General features: G+C 60.5%; 2 protein-coding genes across 5 annotated transcripts; one reads left to right on the top strand and one right to left on the bottom strand.

The window, feature by feature from the left end:
• Positions 1–2,541: 2,541 nt before the first annotated feature.
• On the bottom strand, positions 2,542–5,947 carry GRINA (glutamate ionotropic receptor NMDA type subunit associated protein 1). 2 transcript variants are annotated; one of them, XM_031013662.3, is made up of 7 exons: positions 5,764–5,947; positions 4,360–4,762; positions 4,158–4,270; positions 3,884–4,084; positions 3,589–3,717; positions 3,354–3,497; positions 2,542–3,270 (listed from the first exon to the last, which is right to left on the bottom strand). In XM_031013662.3, exons 2-7 carry the CDS (start codon positions 4,736–4,738, stop codon positions 3,121–3,123), a joined length of 1,116 nt encoding a protein of 371 aa, XP_030869522.1. In that variant the 5' UTR covers positions 4,739–4,762; positions 5,764–5,947; the 3' UTR covers positions 2,542–3,120. The 2 variants fall into 2 exon arrangements, with proteins under 2 accessions (XP_030869522.1, XP_055204479.1); XM_055348504.2 differs by lacking the exon at positions 5,764–5,947 and adding an exon at positions 5,477–5,579.
• PARP10 (poly(ADP-ribose) polymerase family member 10) lies at positions 5,245–17,376 on the top strand. 3 transcript variants are annotated; one of them, XM_019032365.4, is made up of 12 exons: positions 5,245–5,357; positions 10,267–10,344; positions 10,469–10,647; positions 10,727–10,981; positions 11,054–11,290; positions 11,374–12,158; positions 12,271–12,492; positions 12,598–12,667; positions 12,877–13,521; positions 13,622–13,755; positions 16,453–16,627; positions 16,704–17,376. In XM_019032365.4, coding segments are annotated over exons 2-12 (3,051 nt in total). In that variant the 5' UTR covers positions 5,245–5,357; positions 10,267–10,342; the 3' UTR covers positions 17,051–17,376. The 3 variants fall into 3 exon arrangements, with proteins under 3 accessions (XP_018887910.3, XP_004047703.3, XP_018887909.3); XM_004047655.4 differs by having other exon boundaries at positions 12,598–12,694; XM_019032364.4 differs by lacking the exons at positions 5,245–5,357; positions 10,267–10,344 and having other exon boundaries at positions 10,431–10,647; positions 12,598–12,694.
• Positions 17,377–17,419: the final 43 nt, after the last annotated feature.

The following is a 17,419-nucleotide window of genomic DNA, read 5'->3' as shown; positions in this document are numbered from 1 at the left end:
GAAGGAGGACAGACTAGAGCCAGGCTAGAGCTGTCAGCTGTGAAGAGGCAGCAGCCACTCAGACTGGCTGGGACAGGGCACTGCTTGCTCTTTTTACAGCTTGGACAGTGCCCATGTTTTGTCTGTGTTCAGAGTGATAACAGAGGGGTCTTGTTTTTGTATTGATCCATCATGGTCAGAGTAGTCTGATGTTGATGTTCTATGAAATTTTAACCAGGAGACACTGAGGGCTCTATCTGTGAGTGCCAGGACAGCTCCTAGCAACACCAAGGCCTCTATCTGTGAGCACCAGGCCAGCTCCTAGCAACACTGAGGCCTACAAGATAGGAGCAGATCAGCTCCCAGATGTCAGCGACTGGTCTTCTTTCTACCTGAAGAATCAGTGTGGTGGCCTCACAATTGCTACAGGTGCGTTCAGCCTCATGACTCCGTGTGAGCACCCCGTGCCGATTCATCTGCCTGGCCACATCACCAGGTACTTGGACTCATTTCACTCCCTGGCTGGGACACAGCAGATAGCAGGCCTCTCAGTTGTCAGACACATCCCACTGGCCTTCGGCTGCGCCCAGCCTGGCTTAATTGGCACCTCCCGATGCTTCTGGAGGCATCTGTGCTCCCAGCTCCTCTCTGGCATGTCTCAATGGCTTCCTTGTGGCCCACTTCACCTGTTCACAGCCCCATGACTTCCCCTGCACCGTCTATTGCCAGACTCATCTTCCTAAACACAAACCCAGCTGTGGCCCCTGCCTGAGTGCCCTTCACCTGCAGGATAGGCCCAAGCCCTCCTGTGTTCAGCCCTGGCCTTCTCTCTGGCAGTGGGGGTCTTTGCTGTGGACCCTCCACCCCCTGGCCCTGTCCCACACCTCTGGAGCTTGCCGTCCCCAGGAAGCCTCACTAAAGCCTCTCCCTCTCAGCCAAGAGTTTGTGTCCGTCTTAAACTCCTCAAGAAAACAATGTCCTGGCACATTTCACTTGGCAGTTACTCCCAAGACCACCCCCTGCCCCCGCCCTGACGTTCTCGTTAGCCACATAAACACTTTATTCTCCTCTTTCGTATAAAATCCTGAGGGGTCTGGGAGCTAGAGCTAGGCAGGTTCTTTCTCCTCCTCAGCATGCTGGAGCACAGGCGGGCACCCAGAAGAGGAACTGCACCTGCTCAGGAAATAGCCGGAGGGGAGGTGGGGGAAGGGGGAGCCGTGTGGCCCACTCGCTGCTCAGCATGTGATTAGCCGCTGCAGAGGGCAAGGTGGACTCCAGGAGGTGCCCTCGTGGCTGGGAAGGCAGTGTGTGTCCCCACACTGGCAGAGGGACTGTCTGTGAACAATGACAGCACTGCAGCAGGGAGCCCACTCATGACTCAGGTTGTGCAGGGTCAGGGCCCCAGGCTGAGAGGCAAGAGGACAACAGGAGGGCAGCTGGAGCCACCAGTGGGCAGATGGCAGGGCCCGCGTACCAGGCTAAGGGGCGTGGACTTCATCCTGAGGGCACCACCGAGGGTTTCAGGCAGGCGGGTAGTGCAACGGATGTGATTGATGTTTCGGAAACACACCGCTAGGGTCCTGGTGGAGGGCGGGGCAGGCGAGGAGGCCAGGTGAGGCAGGGGAGGTTGGGAGGGAGAGGGAAGCGGGGCAGCCCTGCTCTGGCCTGGAGATAATGCAGGAGCAGGTTTCAGGAAGGATGAGCTTGGCTCTGGGCAGCCCACAACTGCGGTGCCCACGGACATCAGGGTGGTGCTGGCTTCGTACACAGAGGTGCTAAGGGGACTGACTGGGCAGTGGGGAGGGGCCTGGAGAGATCCTCAGGCCACGCAGCATGCAGAGCCTCGAGGCTGCAGTGGGAATATCCAAGTCCAAAGCTGCCTCTGGGCCTAGAGCCGCGGGGTGTGAGAGCTCAGCAGGGCTCAGACCAGCCAGGTCCCAGGCAATGGAGGGACCCCCTGCAGGAGCAGCAGGCGTCACAGGGCAGGAAACGCACTGCAGGATGGGGCTGAGGGCTCCAAAGGACCGGGCCTGGGCAGGCCAAGGGGCCCAAATGGCTGAGCCCTCAGTCTCTGTCCAGCTCTTGGACGGGATCTCCAGCCTGCGTTTCTCATGGGGAGGCTGGAGAGAGGCAGGCCTGGGTGGAATATCAGGGTGCCCACACAGATGGACTGCACAGAGCTGGGGAGGCCCAAGGAGCGCCCAAGGAGCATGGCAGGCTGCCCTGGGGCAGGCCAATGACCTGTGCCGCTGGCCCAGGCGACAAAAGAGTGAGGCGGCTATACTGTGCCATCTCCAGGGAGCACCTGGTAGACACAGCCAGGCCACTTACCATCGGGGTACCCCAGCACAGGCTTAACTCACTCTGGGCACCCCAGGGTCTCTGTCCATCAGTTGGGAACCCAACACACACCTTATGATGTAGCTGTGTGTGGGCAGAGGCTTGGCACTGTATTAATCTCCACTATTCATTTCTGGTCCTGTGTCTCCATCAGCAGGGAGGGCCTGGAGCCCCTCCCAACTTCATGTTGAAAGTGGCAGGGAGAAGAGTGACCAGGGGAAGGCAGAGAGCAAATCCCATTTATTGGAATTTCACTGACAGCAAATTGAGAGGAAGGCTTCCCCCTCCCCTGAAACATGCCATCCTCTCTGCCCTCAGGGCTCAGCACAGGGATAAGACCCCCACTCCGCATGTCCCCAGAGGGCAGCACTCCAGGGTGGGGGGGGGGGGGAGAGGGGAGGGGTGCTCTACGCCAGGCTGGGGAGCTGGGACAGGAGGGAAGACGTGCACCCTCACCTCTTGGCTCAATCCCTCTCCCCGGGACCTGGTGCTGCCCCCAGTCCCTGGGGTGGGCTGGCAGACAGGGCTCATGCAACAATGAGTAGACAGGAGGTGGCATGGAAACGTGGCCTTGGTGCCCCTTGGCGGGGGCGGGAGGACTAAAGGGGCCATGCTGTGGCCACAGCGGGTCCAAATGGAAGTATCTGCAGTGTACATACAGGAGGGTTGGAGAGAGGCATCCTTTTCCCCAGGCTGTGCCTGGGGACAAGAGAGAGGGGAAGTACAGCTGGCACTGCCGTGCCAGGGGCAGGGTCCAGGCCAGCTGTGCCACCTGAGCGGGCACAGCGAGCTGGAGCTCGGCTACTCCTTGGCGCGGCCAATGATGGTGAGGATGTACAGGAAGATGTTGATGATGTCTGTGTACAGGTTCAGCGCAGCAAACACATACTCTTCTGGGCTCAGGGACAGCTGCTTGTTCCCCAGCAGCAGCTGGGTGTCCACTGCGAGGAACTGGAGGTGACAGCACAGTGGTGTTGAGGGACAAGCCTGCCTGCCCAGCATCCCGCCCCCGGCCAAGGTCACCCCTCACTCACGCAGGTGAAGAGCAGAGCGCCCAGTGAGGCGTACACGATCTCCAGGATGCGGTTCCGGATGAAGATGCAGAGAATGGCGAAGATGAAGAGCACCACCATGCTCACCAGGAGCACGCCCATGCATGAGGTGAAGTCGTAGCGGGTCTGCAGGTGGGAGAGGAACGGGCCATGGGGCTGGGCCTGGGAAAGCTGCTCAGCCCCTGCGGCCACAGCCCAGCCACGGGAGGCCCCTCACCTGCATGGAGAAGATGACGACGGTGAAGCAGACGGCTGTGGTGATGCCCACGGCCATGATGACTGCCTCGGTGTTGTAGAAGCTGGCGATCATCCCCACCATGTATGACAGGCTAGCGGTCAGGACCGACTGCGGTTGGGAGACACAGGCTGACCTTGGGTGTGTGCCCCCATGCCACCCCTGCCCGCCCCTGCCTCATGAGCACAAGGAGAACCACGGTGACCAGGCCCGGAAGAGTGGGCGTGTGAGACTGCATGGCCGGACCCAGGCACAGAGGCTCAGGTTTGGGGGTTACCAGTGCAACAAGGTTCCAGGGGTGCTTTCGCCGGAAGTCCCCACAACAGCTGAGGACGATGAGAGAGATGAAGAAGACAGCATAGGAGACATAGTAGGTCCAGACATTCTCCCGGACAAAGCCCTTCACCTCCGCAACAAAAGTGAACACAGACACCGTGGACAGGGTCACCGACAGCTGCAAGGTCAGCACTAGGAACACCTGGGGAAGGAGCCGCTCAGAGTCATCCGCTGGGAGCCACACCCCCCACCGCCTTGGAGATGCCCCTACCCACCTTGCGGATGAAGGCCTGTCGGATGCTCTTGTCATCCCAGTTGGTGGCAGGGAAGTCCTGGTTGTCATAGTAGGATGGGGGACCCTCCTCCTGGTAGTTTCCATGCTGGGGTGCTGAGAAGCAGACAGGCCGGGTCAGTGCCACTCACAAGCACCTCCCCCTGCCCTCCCGGCCACCCCACCCCTCCCTTCCTGAGACTCACAGTCAGGGTCTTGTCCTGGGAAGACCTGTGGCTGTCCATAGGGGTTGGGGGGGAAGGGGCTCTGGGGATATGGCCCCTGGGGGTAGCCCCCTTGGGGGTAGGGGCCCTGTGGGTAGCCCTCTTGTGGGTAGGGGCCCTGTGGGTAGCCCCCTTGGGGGTAGGGACCCTGCGGGTAGCCCCCTTGGGGGTAGGGGCTGGGGCCATGGGGGTACCCTGGCTGACCGTAGGGGGAGGGCTGGAAAGGGGGCTGTGGGTAAGGGGCCCCAGGGTAGGGAGGCTGAGCATAGGGGGGCATGGGTGGCTGGGGCCCCCCTGGATATCCAGGGTTGGGGGGAGGATAGTTGTCCCCAGACACCAAAAAACTCTTTTCATGGGACATGGCCTCGGGTTCCGCGGTCCGCCCCTAGAGAAGACAGACAAGGAACAGTGGAACACTTGGCTTGACGACAGTGTCGGGACCCAGCCCTGCGCAACTCCACCTGCTTCTGGGAACCCAGGGGGAAGCAAGTGAAGACCGTGACCTTTGCCCCAGGCTGTGGGGAGCCCCGGAGCCTGGGCCCGGAGAAGCGCGTGAGGACCGGACGGGCGGCACCGTGGGGCCTTCCCAGGGCTCTAGGCCGCCTTTAGGGTGGGGGAGGGGCCGGGCGAGGGGACGACCGCCAGCCTCGGGATTTGGGGCTTGGGTCGTTTCTCACAAGCAACCGGAGGCCTGCGCCGCTGCCGGCGTCTCCCGGGTGGGAGCTCAGCGCGGAGGCTGGGGTCTCGGTCGGGGACGTGTGGGGTGTGCCCGGACCCTCCCCTCCGCATCCCGCCCCTTAAGCAGCTTTAAGGGGCCGGAGCCGGCGGCTATTTCTATCCCAGGAAATCCCTGGGCCATCTGTGACCAACAAAGGCCCGAGCCCCCCCCACCCCCGGGAGCCCAACAACAGGGCCCAACGGCCCCTGGCTCCGGGGTGGGGGGATCGGGCCTGGATCGGCTGCCGGTGCCTGCCAGTGGGGTACGCCGGGAACAGCGGGGTGCGGGGGTGTGTGGGGGATGGAAGCGACCACGGGGCGTGCGGGGAACAAAGCGGGCGTGGGGCGAGGCGGGTAGGGGCTGCGGCCGTGGCACTGGCACCGAGAGCGGATGGGCCCTCCGCGGGCCGGGGGCGCACAGGGTCACGGGTCCAGCAGTCGCCGCAGCGCGCCGCCCCCTCCCTCCGGCTCCAGGCCGCCGCGGCTCCCCGCCCCCACCACCGCCGCCACCTCCGGCCGCGAGCTGCCGCGCGCCCCGGCCGGACCAACTTACTGACCCGAGGCGGCCACGCTCGGATGCGCAAGATCCGCGTGGGGGCGGGGGCGGGGGCGGCCGGCCGCGCGTCGCAGCGGGTCGGAGGCGCTCCTGGGCTCGGGCCGGGGACTCACCGGTGGCCGGGCGCCGCAGGCCGGTACGCACGGTGTCCGCTGCGCGGCCGCGCGGTGATGGCCGATGCGCCCGCACCCGCACCCGCTCAGCGGCCGCTCGGCTGGGCCTGCGCCTGCGGCTCGGAAGACGCAGCGGGGCCTTGTGACGGGGCGGGGCAGGGGGCGGGGCCGGGCGAGCTTCGGGGTGGGCGGGGGCGGTGGGCGGGGCTTCCGAGGACCCCACCCGCTGCACCGCCTTGCGTGTTCCTCTTTGCTCCGGCCAGAGGACCGCCTCTCACTGTCTGCCGAGGGGTGGGGTCGGGCGGTGGGCGCTGAAGACCCCTGGAGGCAGAAGTCTGGTCTGGCCAATTTGGCCGTTCGGTAGTTAAGAAATTTATTCCTAAATGCGGGATTTGCTGAAGCTGCCCGGGACTGACCGTCCGTTCTCGGCCTTAAAACCCGACGTTCACTTCTTTTCATCCAGGTCTATCCCAAATCAAGAAGCCTAATCCTTTAGTTCCCAAATCGAGGCCTCGTGGTTTAATTGCCCCATTTTCTCTATCAGCCCAAACTCTGCCAGGCCTGCTACTAGAGACCCTTTTTTATTTTTTTAATTCTTGTGGATACATAGTAGGTGTATATTTACGGGCTACATGGGATGTTTTGATACAGGCACGCCATGCATTATACTCACATCAAGGTAAATGGGGTATCCATCAGCTCAGGCATTTGTCCTTCGTGTTACAAACAATCCAGTTATACTCCTGGAGTTGTTTTAAAATGTACGATTATTCTTGACCACAGTCACCCTTTTGTACTAACAAATACGATGTCTTATTTTCACACTAGAGACCCTGAACGCTCGCTTGTCTGCCTAACGTCCTCACAAGCTGCGAGGGGCTGAGGCTTGGGGATACAGCAGGACTGGAGGCCAGGCCACCTCCCTGCTTAGCTCCCAAGTCCTCTTGGGGGAGCAGTGACTGACACAGGCAGGGTACATCCTGCTGCCAGCCTTCCCACCCGGGGCCCAGACCCCACCTGCCCTCCCGCCCTTGGAGGGCCGGCCTCTCCCAGGCCGCTCTGAGTCCTGCACCTATGGTGCGCTGGCGCAATGTTTAGCAGCCGGACCTAGTGAGGGGAAGCCTGGGGTGCATGTTTTGCACATGCGCGTGGTGTGAAGACTCCACCGGGGCTGGTTTCAAGTTACCCCCAGCTGGACAACCAGTCCACAGAAATTCCCGAAACTGTACCAGTCTGCTTGTGGTGTGAGTGGTGCCTGTGGCAGGCCCTCTGCAGCCAGGGTCGGCGTAATGGGTAACCTGTGATGAGTTCCATTAGAGAAAACGTGGAAAAAGCAGGGATGGATTTACCCTTGTAGAAGGTAACTTCTACCTTTGCAGAAGCAGAAGCTCACAAAATTTGAGAGACCTTTAAGAAAAATAAAATGCTTGCTGGGCGCGGTGGCTCACGCCTGTAATCCCAGCACTTTGGGAGGCCGAGGCGGGTGGATCACAAGGTCAGGAGATGGAGACCATCCTGGCTAACACGGTGAAACCCCGTCTCTACTAAAAATACGAAAAAAAAATTAGCTGGGCGTGGTGGTGTGCACCTGTAATCCCAGCTATTGGGGAGGCTGAGGCAGGAGAATGGCTTGAACCTGGGAGGCAGAGGTTACAGTGAGCTGAGATCGCGCCACCGCACTCCAGCCTGCGTAACAGAGTGTGACTCTGTCTCAAAAAATAAATAAGTAAATAAAAATAAAATAGCTGGGTATGGTGGCTGGCACCAGTAATCCCAATACTTTGGGAGGCTGAGGCAGGTGGATCATCTGAGGTCAGGAGTTTGAGACCAGTCTGCCCAATAGGGTGAAACCCTGTCTCTGCTAAAAATACAAAAATTAGCTGGGCATGGTGGTGCGTGCCTGTAATCCCAGCTACTTGGGAGGCTTAGGCAGGAGAATCCCTTGAACCCGGGAGGCAGAGGTTGCAGTGAGCCAAGATTGCACCACTGCACTCCAGCCTGGACGCAGAGGGAGATTCCGTCTCAAAGAAAATAAATAATTTTTTTTTTTTTGAGATGGAGTCTTGCTCTGTTGCCCAGGCTGGAGTGCAGTGGGATGATCTCAGCTCACTGCAAACTCCGCCTCCCGGGTTCACATCATTCTCCTGCCTCATCCTCAAGTAGCTGGGACTACAGGCGTCCTCCACCATGCCTGGGTAATTTTTTGTATTTTTAGTAGAGACAGAGTTTCACCGTGTTAGCCAGAATGGTCTCAATCTCCTGACCTCGTGATCTGCCTGCCTTGGCCTCCCAAAGTGCTAGGATTACAGGGTAAGCCACTGTGCCTGGCCAAAATAAATAAATTTTTAAAAATTAAATAAATAAATAAAATGCTGAGTACAAAGTTGAGTAAAGGGCTTCAGGAGGGGTCATGTAGGCAGAGTCCCTAAGTGTTTTTAGATTTATGTTAAATCTGCCTTAAAAACAGACTAAGGGGCTGGGCGCGGTGGCTCATGCCTGTAATCCTAGTACTTTGGGAGTCCAAGGTGGGTGGATCACCTGAGGTCAGGAGTTCGAGAGCAGCCTGGTCAACATGGCGAAAACCCATCTCTACTAAAAATACAAAAATTTGCTGGGCATGGGGACAGGCGCCTATAATCCCAGCTGCTCGGGAGGCTGAGTCAGGAGAATCACTTGAACCCAGTGGGTGGACGTTGCAGTGAGCCGAGATCACGGCACTTCACTCCAGCCTGGGTGAAAGGGCGAAACTCCGTCTCAGAAAAAAAAAAAAAAAGGCAGAGTAAGGGAGATCATGCCAGAGGGGTGGCCATGGGGGTTTGTGGGGAAGGTAGGGCCAAGCAGAGGGAAGGGCCAGTCCCAGGCCACTGAGGCAGGAGTGGCCTGTAGCTCTGCAGGAAGAGCTGACAGCCTGGAGCCCTCTGAGCATCAGGGTGTGCAGGGGGCATGGGGCCAGAGAAGGGACTGAGGTCTGGTCAGGTGCAGCTGGGCAGGGGGCAGGTCCTCAAAAGGACTTTGGGTTTTTTTTTTTTTTTTTTTTTTTTTTTTTTTAGACAGAGTCTCACTCTATCACCTTGGTTGGAGTGCAATGGCACGATCTCAGCTCACTGCAACCTCCATCTCCCAGGTTCAAGCTATTCTCCTGACTCAGCCTCCTGAGTAGCTGAGATTATAGGCACCTGCCACCATGCCCGGCTAATTTTTATATTTTTAGTAGAGACAGGGTTTTACCATGTTGGCCAGGCTGATCTCAAACTCCTGACCTCGTGATCCACCTGCCTCAGTCTCCCAAAGTGCTGGGATTACAGGCATGAGCCACTGCGCCCGGCCCCCAGGACTTTGGTTTCTACTGTTGCTGATGCTGGGAGCTGTAGCAGCTGCTGGTGTCATTTTACAAGGCTCACCGTGACACCTCTGTTGAGGACCCACCACGGGAGTGGCAGACAGAGACTAGTTAAGAGGTTAGCCTAGCTACCTAGCGAGAGATGCTGGAGGCTGGGACCAGGGTCGGGGCAGCAGAGGTGTGGCATGTGCAGGGCTAGGAGTGCAGGCTGGCCAGGGTCCTCAGCTCCCTGGAGGGAGGAACAGCAGGGGTGGGGCTGGGTTTTGGTGGGCTGAGGGGTGAGTGGGAAGTAGGAGATGGAGAGCGGTAGTGGCCACAGCTCTTTGAAAGGCTGGAAGCAAATGGAGCTTGGGTGATGTGGGAGATCTGTGGCGAGTGGGAGTGTGGACTCTGAAGGCACCGCCCAGGTTTGAGGCCTGGTGCCGCTGTGGGCCTGTCTGCACCTCCGTTTCCCTTTCTGTGGTGAGGATTAAGCGGCAGCAAGGAATGCAGTGGAGCCATTGCCTTGTCACCTTCTGAGGTTACTTGTGACGATGCCAATGATGGTGTGAGATGGGGAGGTGCAGGCAGGACAGAAAGCTGCAGGAATGGGCAGGCAGGACCTGAGGCGGGAGGAAGGCTGTGCTGCAGTGCACATTCTTGGAGACCAAGGGTGGGGAACCGCCCATGCTCAGCACCTGGCAGGTGTGAGGGACCAGGAGCAGGGTTGAGAAGGTTGCTGGGGGCATTGAAGGCCAGCCTTGGCCGGGGGCGGGCCTGGAGACCCAGCACTTTGCGTGCAGAGGGTGTCATGGACACAGAGGCTTGGAGATCCTGAGTGAGGGGCAGTGACTCAGGCCCCTTGGTGGGTTTAGTGGGGCGGGTGATTGGCCATTTTCGGGCCATGGAGGCCAGGGGAGTGGAGGGCCACCAGAGGACACTCCTGTCTACCCTGCCAACCAGGGGCCGGAGTGGGCCAGGTAGGGCCGGTGGGCTGAGCTGGGTTGGCTGGAGGGTCCTGAGGGGTCCAGCCTGGCCAATACCTCCTGGTCAGCTGGGGGTTGAGGCTGCAGCAGGAGAGGAAGCATCTGAGCCCCAGTACCCAGGCCTCAGCGCCCAGGGCCCAGCTGCTCCCTCCCTCCTTCCGTCTTTCAGTTTCACTTTTGTTTTCCTGCTCCCTGCAGGGTTAGGCTTGCTGAGGGGCAGGCGCAGGAGTCCTGGCTGAGCTCACGGCCTGAGGCTGCCTAGCGGCCGCGGGGAATGTAAGTGCTGTGTGTGGGGCCACCCATAATGGGGGAGCATTGAGGACACACCTCGGAGGGGCCTGGGGAGGGGCAGGTGGGGTGGAATGGGCTGTTTCCCTACCCACCTGATGCCCCGTCCCAGGGTTGCAATGGCGGAGGCAGAGGCAGGGGTGGCAGTGGAGGTCCGTGGACTGCCCCCTGCCGTGCCCGACGAGCTGCTCACGCTCTACTTTGAAAACCGCCGACGCTCTGGAGGGGGACCTGTGTTGAGCTGGCAGAGACTGGGCTGTGGGGGCGTCCTCACCTTCAGAGAGCCTGCAGGTGAGAGGGCTGACTGAAGGGACAGCCTGGGTGCCCTGATGTTCTAATGCCTGACGTCCTGCCCCGCCCCTGCCCACAGACGCCGAGAGGGTCTTGGCCCAGGCAGATCACAAACTACATGGTGCCCAGCTGAGCCTGCGGCCAGCTCCACCACGAGCCCCTGCACGCCTGCTGCTCCAAGGACTGCCCCCTGGCACCACAACCCAGCGCTTGGAGCAGCATGTCCAGGCCTTGCTGCGTGCCTCGGGGCTCCCAGTACAGCCTTGCTGTGCCTTGGCCAGCCCCCGGCCAGACCGGGCTCTGGTCCAGCTGCCCAAGCCCCTTTCTGAGGCAGGTGAGAGGCAGGGTTGGGGTTGAGGTGCTGGCTAGGGGAGGTTCCCTGAGCTGACCTGCACATACCCCACAGATGTCCGTGTCCTGGAGGAGCAGGCCCAGAATCTGGGCCTGGAGGGGACCTTGGTGTCCCTGGCCCGGGTTCCCCAGGCCCGAGCGGTGCGTGTGGTGGGGGATGGTGCCTCTGTGGACCTGCTGTTGCTGGAGTTGTACCTGGAGAATGAGCGCCGCAGTGGTGGGGGGCCCCTGGAGGACCTGCAACGTCTACCCGGGCCCCTGGGCACTGTTGCCTCCTTCCAACAGTGGCAAGGTGAGTGGGGCTGGGCAGACCCAGCCGACCGTCCCTCTCCTGCAGAAATCTGACAGGCTTTCTGTCCCTTCCCTTCCTCCAAGTGGCAGAACGAGTGTTGCAGCAGGAGCACCGGCTGCAGGGCTCAGAGCTGAGCCTTGTCCCCCACTACGACGTCCTAGAGCCCGAGGAGCTGGCTGAGAACACCAGTGGAGGGGACCACCCGTCCACCCAGGGGCCTAGGGCTACCAAGCATGCTCTCCTGAGGACCGGAGGGTTGGTGACGGCTCTGCAGGGTGCAGGGACTGTGACAATGGGCTCTGGCGAGGAACCAGGGCAGTCAGGGTCCTCTCTGAGGACAGGTCCCATGGTGCAGGGTACAGGGATTATGACAACGGGCTCTGGCCAGGAACCAGGGCAGTCAGGGGCCTCTCTGAGGACAGGTCCCATGGGGTCTCTGGGACAGGCAGAGCCAGTCAGCTCGATGCCCATGGGTTCTCTGGAACATGAGGGGCTGGTAAGCCTGAGGCCTGTGGGGTTGCAGGAACAGGAGGGGCCCATGAGCCTGGGGCCTGTGGGGTCTGCAGGCCCAGTGGAGACCTCTAAGGGGTTGCCAGGGCAGGAGGGCCTGGTGGAAATTGCCATGGACTCACCAGAGCAAGAGGGGCTGGTGGGTCCCATGGAGATCGCCATGGGGTCTCTGGAGAAGGCAGGGCCTGTGAGCCCAGGATGTGTGAAGCTGGCGGGGCAGGAGGGCCTGGTGGAGATGGTGCTGTTGATGGAGCCAGGGGCGATGCGCTTCCTGCAGCTCTACCATGAGGACCTTCTTGCGGGCCTGGGAGACGTCGCTCTCTTCCCACTTGAAGGACCGGATATGACTGGCTTTCGGGTGAGTGACCCCTCAGGACTCCTCACCTTCAGCCCCCTCCTCCTACTGGGGACTCAAAGTACCTTTCCTGTGCTCTAAACCTGCAAACTCCATCTCTGCAATGGCCCTGCAGCTCTGTGGAGCCCAGGCTTCCTGCCAGGCGGCTGAGGAGTTTCTGCGGAGCCTGCTGGGCAGCATTAGCTGCCATGTATTGTGCCTGGAGCACCCGGGCAGCGCCAGGTTTCTCCTGGGCCCAGAAGGGCAGCACCTTCTCCAGGGGCTGGAGGCTCAGTTCCAGTGTGTCTTTGGGACAGAGCGCCTGGCCACAGCCACGTTGGACACAGGCCTTGAAGAGGTAGAGATGGAGTCCCACCCCTGCCCTCCCCTTTCTCACGCCTCTGCCCCAGGCCTCCTCTGCCCTTGCCCAGAGGCTAGTGGTCCTGACATCCTCTCCCTACAGGTGGACCCTACCGAGGCCCTCCCAGTGCTCCCTGGCAGCGCCCACACCCTGTGGACCCCAGACAGTACAGGTGGTGACCAGGAGGACGTGAGCCTGGGTAGGGTCAGCACATCCTGTGGCCCTCACTTGACCTCACCCCCTGCCCTGCTCTGTGCTCCCATCTGTCTACTGACCCATCTTAGGCCCACCCTGTACCCTAAAAACTTGCTCCCCATCTTTCACCCATTCCAACTCCTCCTGGGTCCAGCCCCTGACCCAGTGGCCTCTCCCTGCCCCCAGAGGAGGTCCGAGAACTGCTGGCCACCCTGGAGGGCCTAGACCTAGACGGGGAGGACTGGCTGCCTCGGGAGCTGGAGGAGGAAGGGCCTCAGGAGCAGCCAGAGGAGGAGGCGACCCCAGGGCATGAGGAGGAGGAGCCTGTGGACCCCAGCACTGTGGCACCCAGGTGGCTGGAGGAGGAGGCCGCTCTGCAGCTGGCCCTCCACCGGTCACTGGAGCCTCAAGATCAGGTGGCTGAGCAGGAGGAGGCTGCTGCCCTGCGGCAAGCCCTAGCCCTCTCCCTGCTGGAGCAGCCCCCGTTGGTGGCAGAAGAGCCCCCAGATGGGGGGACTGATGGCAAGGCCCAGCTGGTGGTGCACTCGGCCTTTGAGCAGGATGTGGAGGAGCTGGACCGGGCGCTCAGGGCTGCCTTGGAGGTCCACCTCCAGGAGGAGACGGTGGGGCCCTGGCGCCGCACACTGCCTGCAGAGCTGCGTGCTCGCCTGGAGCGGTGCCATGGTGTGAGTGTTGCCCTGCGTGGTGACTGCACCATCCTCCGTGGCTTCGGGGCCCACCCTGCCCGTGCTGCCCGCCACTTGGTGGCACTTCTGGCTGGCCCCTGGGATCAGAGTTTGGCCTTTCCCTTGGCAGCTTCAGGCCCTACCTGTGAGTCTACCTCCTGGACTGAGGGACGGTGGGGTGGGCTGGTTAGCAGGGGCTAGTGCCCCAGGCATGGCTCTGACCCCCGCTTTTCCCCATGCATCAGTGGCGGGGCAGACGCTGAAGGGGCCCTGGAACAAGCTGGAGCGTCTGGCAGAGAACACCGGGGAGTTCCAGGAGGTGGTGCGGGCCTTCTACGACACCCTGGACGCTGCCCGCAGCAGCATCCGCGTCGTTCGTGTGAGTCCACGCCCTGTCTCTCTGGCCTCATGGCGTCCTGGGCTCTTGCACCATTAGCACCTTGCCAAGTCTGTGGCCTGTCCCTCTCGCCTACATCAAGGTCAGCTGACCAGGAGCTGACAGGCTCCCAGCCCTGTTCTCTGCCCAGAGGGCGTTCCCAAAGTGGGTAGGGAAACAGGAGGGAACAGAGTGGGGGCCTTGGGATCTGATAGGCCTGAGTGACGGTGCCCACTCTGCCACTCGTGGCTGGGTCAGCAGGGACTATGGGACCAGCTCCAGGCCTCAGTTTCCTTATTTGGAGCATGGGGCGGTGATGCCATCTTGTGGTCATTTTGAGGATTACTCGCTCCACAGATGCGTCCCTTGTGCCGTTCTGGGCGCTCTTCTGCCTCCACAGAAAGGCCCGGGCTCGCTGCGGTCACTGTGCTGATGACACTGCGCGGGGCACTCTCTTTTTTGAGACGGAGTCTCGCTGTGTCTCCCGGGCTGGAGTGCAGCGGCACGATCTCGGCTCACGGCAAGCTCTGCCTCCCGGGTTCACGCCATTCTCCTGCCTCAGCCTCCGGAGTAGCTGGGACTACAGGCGCCTGCCACCACGCCTGGCTTATTTTAGTATTTTTAGTAGAGATGGGGTTTTACCATGTTAGCCAGGATGGTCTCAATCTCCTGACCTCGTGATCTGCCTGCCTTGGCCTCCCAAAGTGCTGGGATTACAGGTGTGAGCCACCGCACCCGGCTTAGATGGGTTTTTTTTCTTTTTTTTCTGAGACGGAGTCTTGCTCTGTCACTCAGGCTGGAGTGCAGTGGCACGATGTCGGCTCACTGCAAGCTCCGCCTCCTGCGTTCACGCCATTCTCCTGCCTCAGCCTCCCCAGTAGCTGTGACTACAGGCGCCTGCCACCTCGCCCGGCTAAATTTTGTATTTTTAGTAGAGACGGGGTTTCATAATGGTCTCGATCTCCTGACCTCATGATCCGCCTGCCTCTGCCTCCCAAAGTGTTGGGATTACAGGCGTGAGCCACCGCGCCCGGCGAGACGGGGTTTTGCCATTGTTGGTCAGGCTGGTCTCGAACTCCTGACCTCAAGTGATCCACCCACCTTGGCCTCCCAAAGTGCCAGGATTACAGGCGTGAGCCACTGCACCCAGCCGACTTTTAAATTTATATTGCCCTTTACAATTAGAGGTATGTTGCAACTGTAATTTGCTGTTGGTATGAACTTCCATGTTCTCGTGTGTCCTAATATGCCCTTATTTGTCCTCATTCTTCACTACTAGTTTGGCTGGATATAGTGTTCAGGTTCAAAATATGTTTTTCCTCAGATATTTGAAGACATTGCTGTTTTTCTTCATTCTTAAAAGAATATTTTTCTTGGAAAGTTAAAAAATATCCTCCCATGGTTTCTTAGCATCTGGTGTCAGTAATGAGAGACCCAATGTAAGAAGGCGAGACTTCTTCCGGTTTGCATATTGACCTTGTTGTGTGTGTGTGTAAACTTGCAGGGTTGGCCAGGTGCGGTGGCTCACGCCTGTAATCCCAGCACTTTGGGAGGCTGAGGCGGGCGGATCACGAGGTCAGGAGATTGAGACCATCCTGGCTAACACAGTGAAACCCCTTCTCTACTAAAAATACAAAAAAATTAGCCGGGCGCGGTGGCAGGTGCCTGTAGTCCCAGCTATTCAGGAGGCTGAGGCAGGAGAATGGCGTGAACCCGGGAGGCGGAGCTTGCAGTGAGCCGAGATCGCGCCATTGCACTCCAGCCTGGGCGACACAGCCAGACTCCCTCTCAAAGAAAAAAAAAAAAAAACTTGCAGAGTTTTCTTTCACTATGAAGATTGAGGTTTCCTGGCACGTGGGTGCCAGGGGCGTTGTCTTTCCTCATTGTCCTTCTTGGCATTTCACGGATCTTGTGTATCTGAAGATGTTCCTTCAGCTCAGGGAAGCGTCTTCCCTGTGTGTGCTGGAGCTCCGGCCGGTGGAGCTCCTGCTATGCGGGCTCAGACCTCAGGCCCCCTCACCTGCTCCCTCGGAGTTCCTTTCTCTTCCGTTAGCTTCTCACTCTGCGTCAGTTCCTGAACTCCATCTAGAACACCAGCTGGGTCTTAGTTTGAACCACTTCCTCATTTGGCTCACCCCCTCTAGATTTAGCTCAGCGTCCCTTTCTGAATGCAGGAGCACTCTGGTTTTCAGACTAGTTCCTTTTCATAGCAGCTAGTTTTGTTTAATAGACGTGGTGTTCTTTTGCAACCCTCTGAAGAAACTATTTAAAATTTCTTTAAAAGTGTTTCCCAGGGCTGACTGTCAGGTTGGTCACCTGAGGCCTTCTCTCCCACCTGGGTCTTTCAGCACTGAGAGGTCTGTGGCATCTCCTCGTGTTGGAGTCAAGTCCTGTAGGCAGCATAGGGCCCTGGCTCAGCTTTTCTCTGCAGAGGCCTCGCTTGAGTGGGTGGGGTTTGCCCACCGGCAGACCTCCACGGGAGGGGGAGGGGTCAGGCCTCCCCAGCGGCCCTCTGAAGTCACTTGCTTCACGGAGGTGTTACTGTCTGCTGCTGGACAGAGCATGATGGGGGCTGCAAGGGCTCCGTCAAACCCTGGACTCCTCCAACAGAGGGCTCCTGGTTGCCAGGCTCAGCTCTGCCCTGCGTCGGCCCCAGGGCGTAGGGAGGGTGTTTAATCCTGGCCCGGGCCTTCCCCGCAGGTGGAGCGCGTGTCGCACCCGCTGCTGCGGCAGCAGTATGAGCTGTACCGGGAGCGCCTGCTGCAGCGATGCGAGCGGCGCCCGGTGGAGCAGGTGCTGTACCACGGCACGACGGCACCGGCAGTGCCTGACATCTGCGCCCACGGCTTCAACCGCAGCTTCTGCGGCCGCAACGGTGAGGCCTGAGCCGGGCAGGGGCGGGGGCTCTGCGCACCCCGACCACCCTGACCTTGCCCCATCCCGCCCTGCAGCCACGGTCTACGGGAAGGGCGTGTATTTCGCCAGGCGCGCCTCCCTGTCGGTGCAGGACCGCTACTCGCCCCCCAACGCCGATGGCCATAAGGCGGTGTTTGTGGCACGGGTGCTGACTGGCGACTACGGGCAGGGCCGCCGCGGTCTGCGGGCGCCCCCTCTGCGGGGTCCTGGCCACGTGCTCCTGCGCTACGACAGCGCCGTGGACCGCATCTGCCAGCCCAGCATCTTCGTCATCTTCCACGACACCCAGGCGCTGCCCACCCACCTCATCACCTGCGAGCACATGCCCCGCGCTTCCCCCGACGACCCCTCTGGGCTCCCGGGCCGCTCCCCAGACACTTAACCGAAGGGGCCACCCTCTGGCCTCCTGCTTCCCAGGCTCCCGGCTCCGCACAGGCTGATGCTCCCCGCCCCCAACTGTGGCCGCCTGAGCTGTCCCCGGGGACGCCCCTGCCTCCCTCTGCGGGCTCCAGAAGGCGGTGTGGGGGATGGGGTTCAGCAGCGGCCGAGGGGGGCTGGGCTAGGTCCCCGCCTGGGCCGACCCCACCACCAGGGGTCAGCAGAGCCCAGGAGGCGACACCGCCCGCCCGCCGCTCCCAGACCTCGCCCGAGTCGGCTCTGTTGTTTGAATAAACGTGAACGTGAACCCAGGCGGAAGGGACCCGGGAACTCTGACTGCGACCTCTGTTTGGGGAGTGGGGACCTCCGCGGC

The sequence above is a fragment of the Gorilla gorilla genome, chromosome 7 (assembly GCF_029281585.2).
Source record: "Gorilla gorilla gorilla isolate KB3781 chromosome 7, NHGRI_mGorGor1-v2.1_pri, whole genome shotgun sequence".
NCBI lineage: Eukaryota > Metazoa > Chordata > Mammalia > Primates > Hominidae > Gorilla > Gorilla gorilla.
This window is presented reverse-complemented; position numbering and strand designations above follow the sequence as displayed.

What these genes read in the sequence shown, in the direction of transcription:
- GRINA (XM_031013662.3), bottom strand. Translation starts at nt 4,738, where the DNA reads ATGTCCCATGAAAAGAGTTTTTTGGTGTCTGGGGACAACTATCCTCCC. An exon ending in CCCAGGACAAGACCCTGACT is followed by an intron (nt 4,271 to 4,359) that starts GTGAGTCTCAGG and finishes TCTGCTTCTCAG; the next exon opens with CACCCCAGCATGGAAACTAC. An exon ending in GACAGGCCTTCATCCGCAAG is followed by an intron (nt 4,085 to 4,157) that starts GTGGGTAGGGGC and finishes CTCCTTCCCCAG; the next exon opens with GTGTTCCTAGTGCTGACCTT.
- PARP10 (XM_019032364.4), top strand. Translation starts at nt 10,431, where the DNA reads ATGGGCTGTTTCCCTACCCACCTGATGCCCCGTCCCAGGGTTGCAATG. An exon ending in CTCCTTCCAACAGTGGCAAG is followed by an intron (nt 11,291 to 11,373) that starts GTGAGTGGGGCT and finishes CCTTCCTCCAAG; the next exon opens with TGGCAGAACGAGTGTTGCAG. An exon ending in TGGACACAGGCCTTGAAGAG is followed by an intron (nt 12,493 to 12,597) that starts GTAGAGATGGAG and finishes CTCTCCCTACAG; the next exon opens with GTGGACCCTACCGAGGCCCT.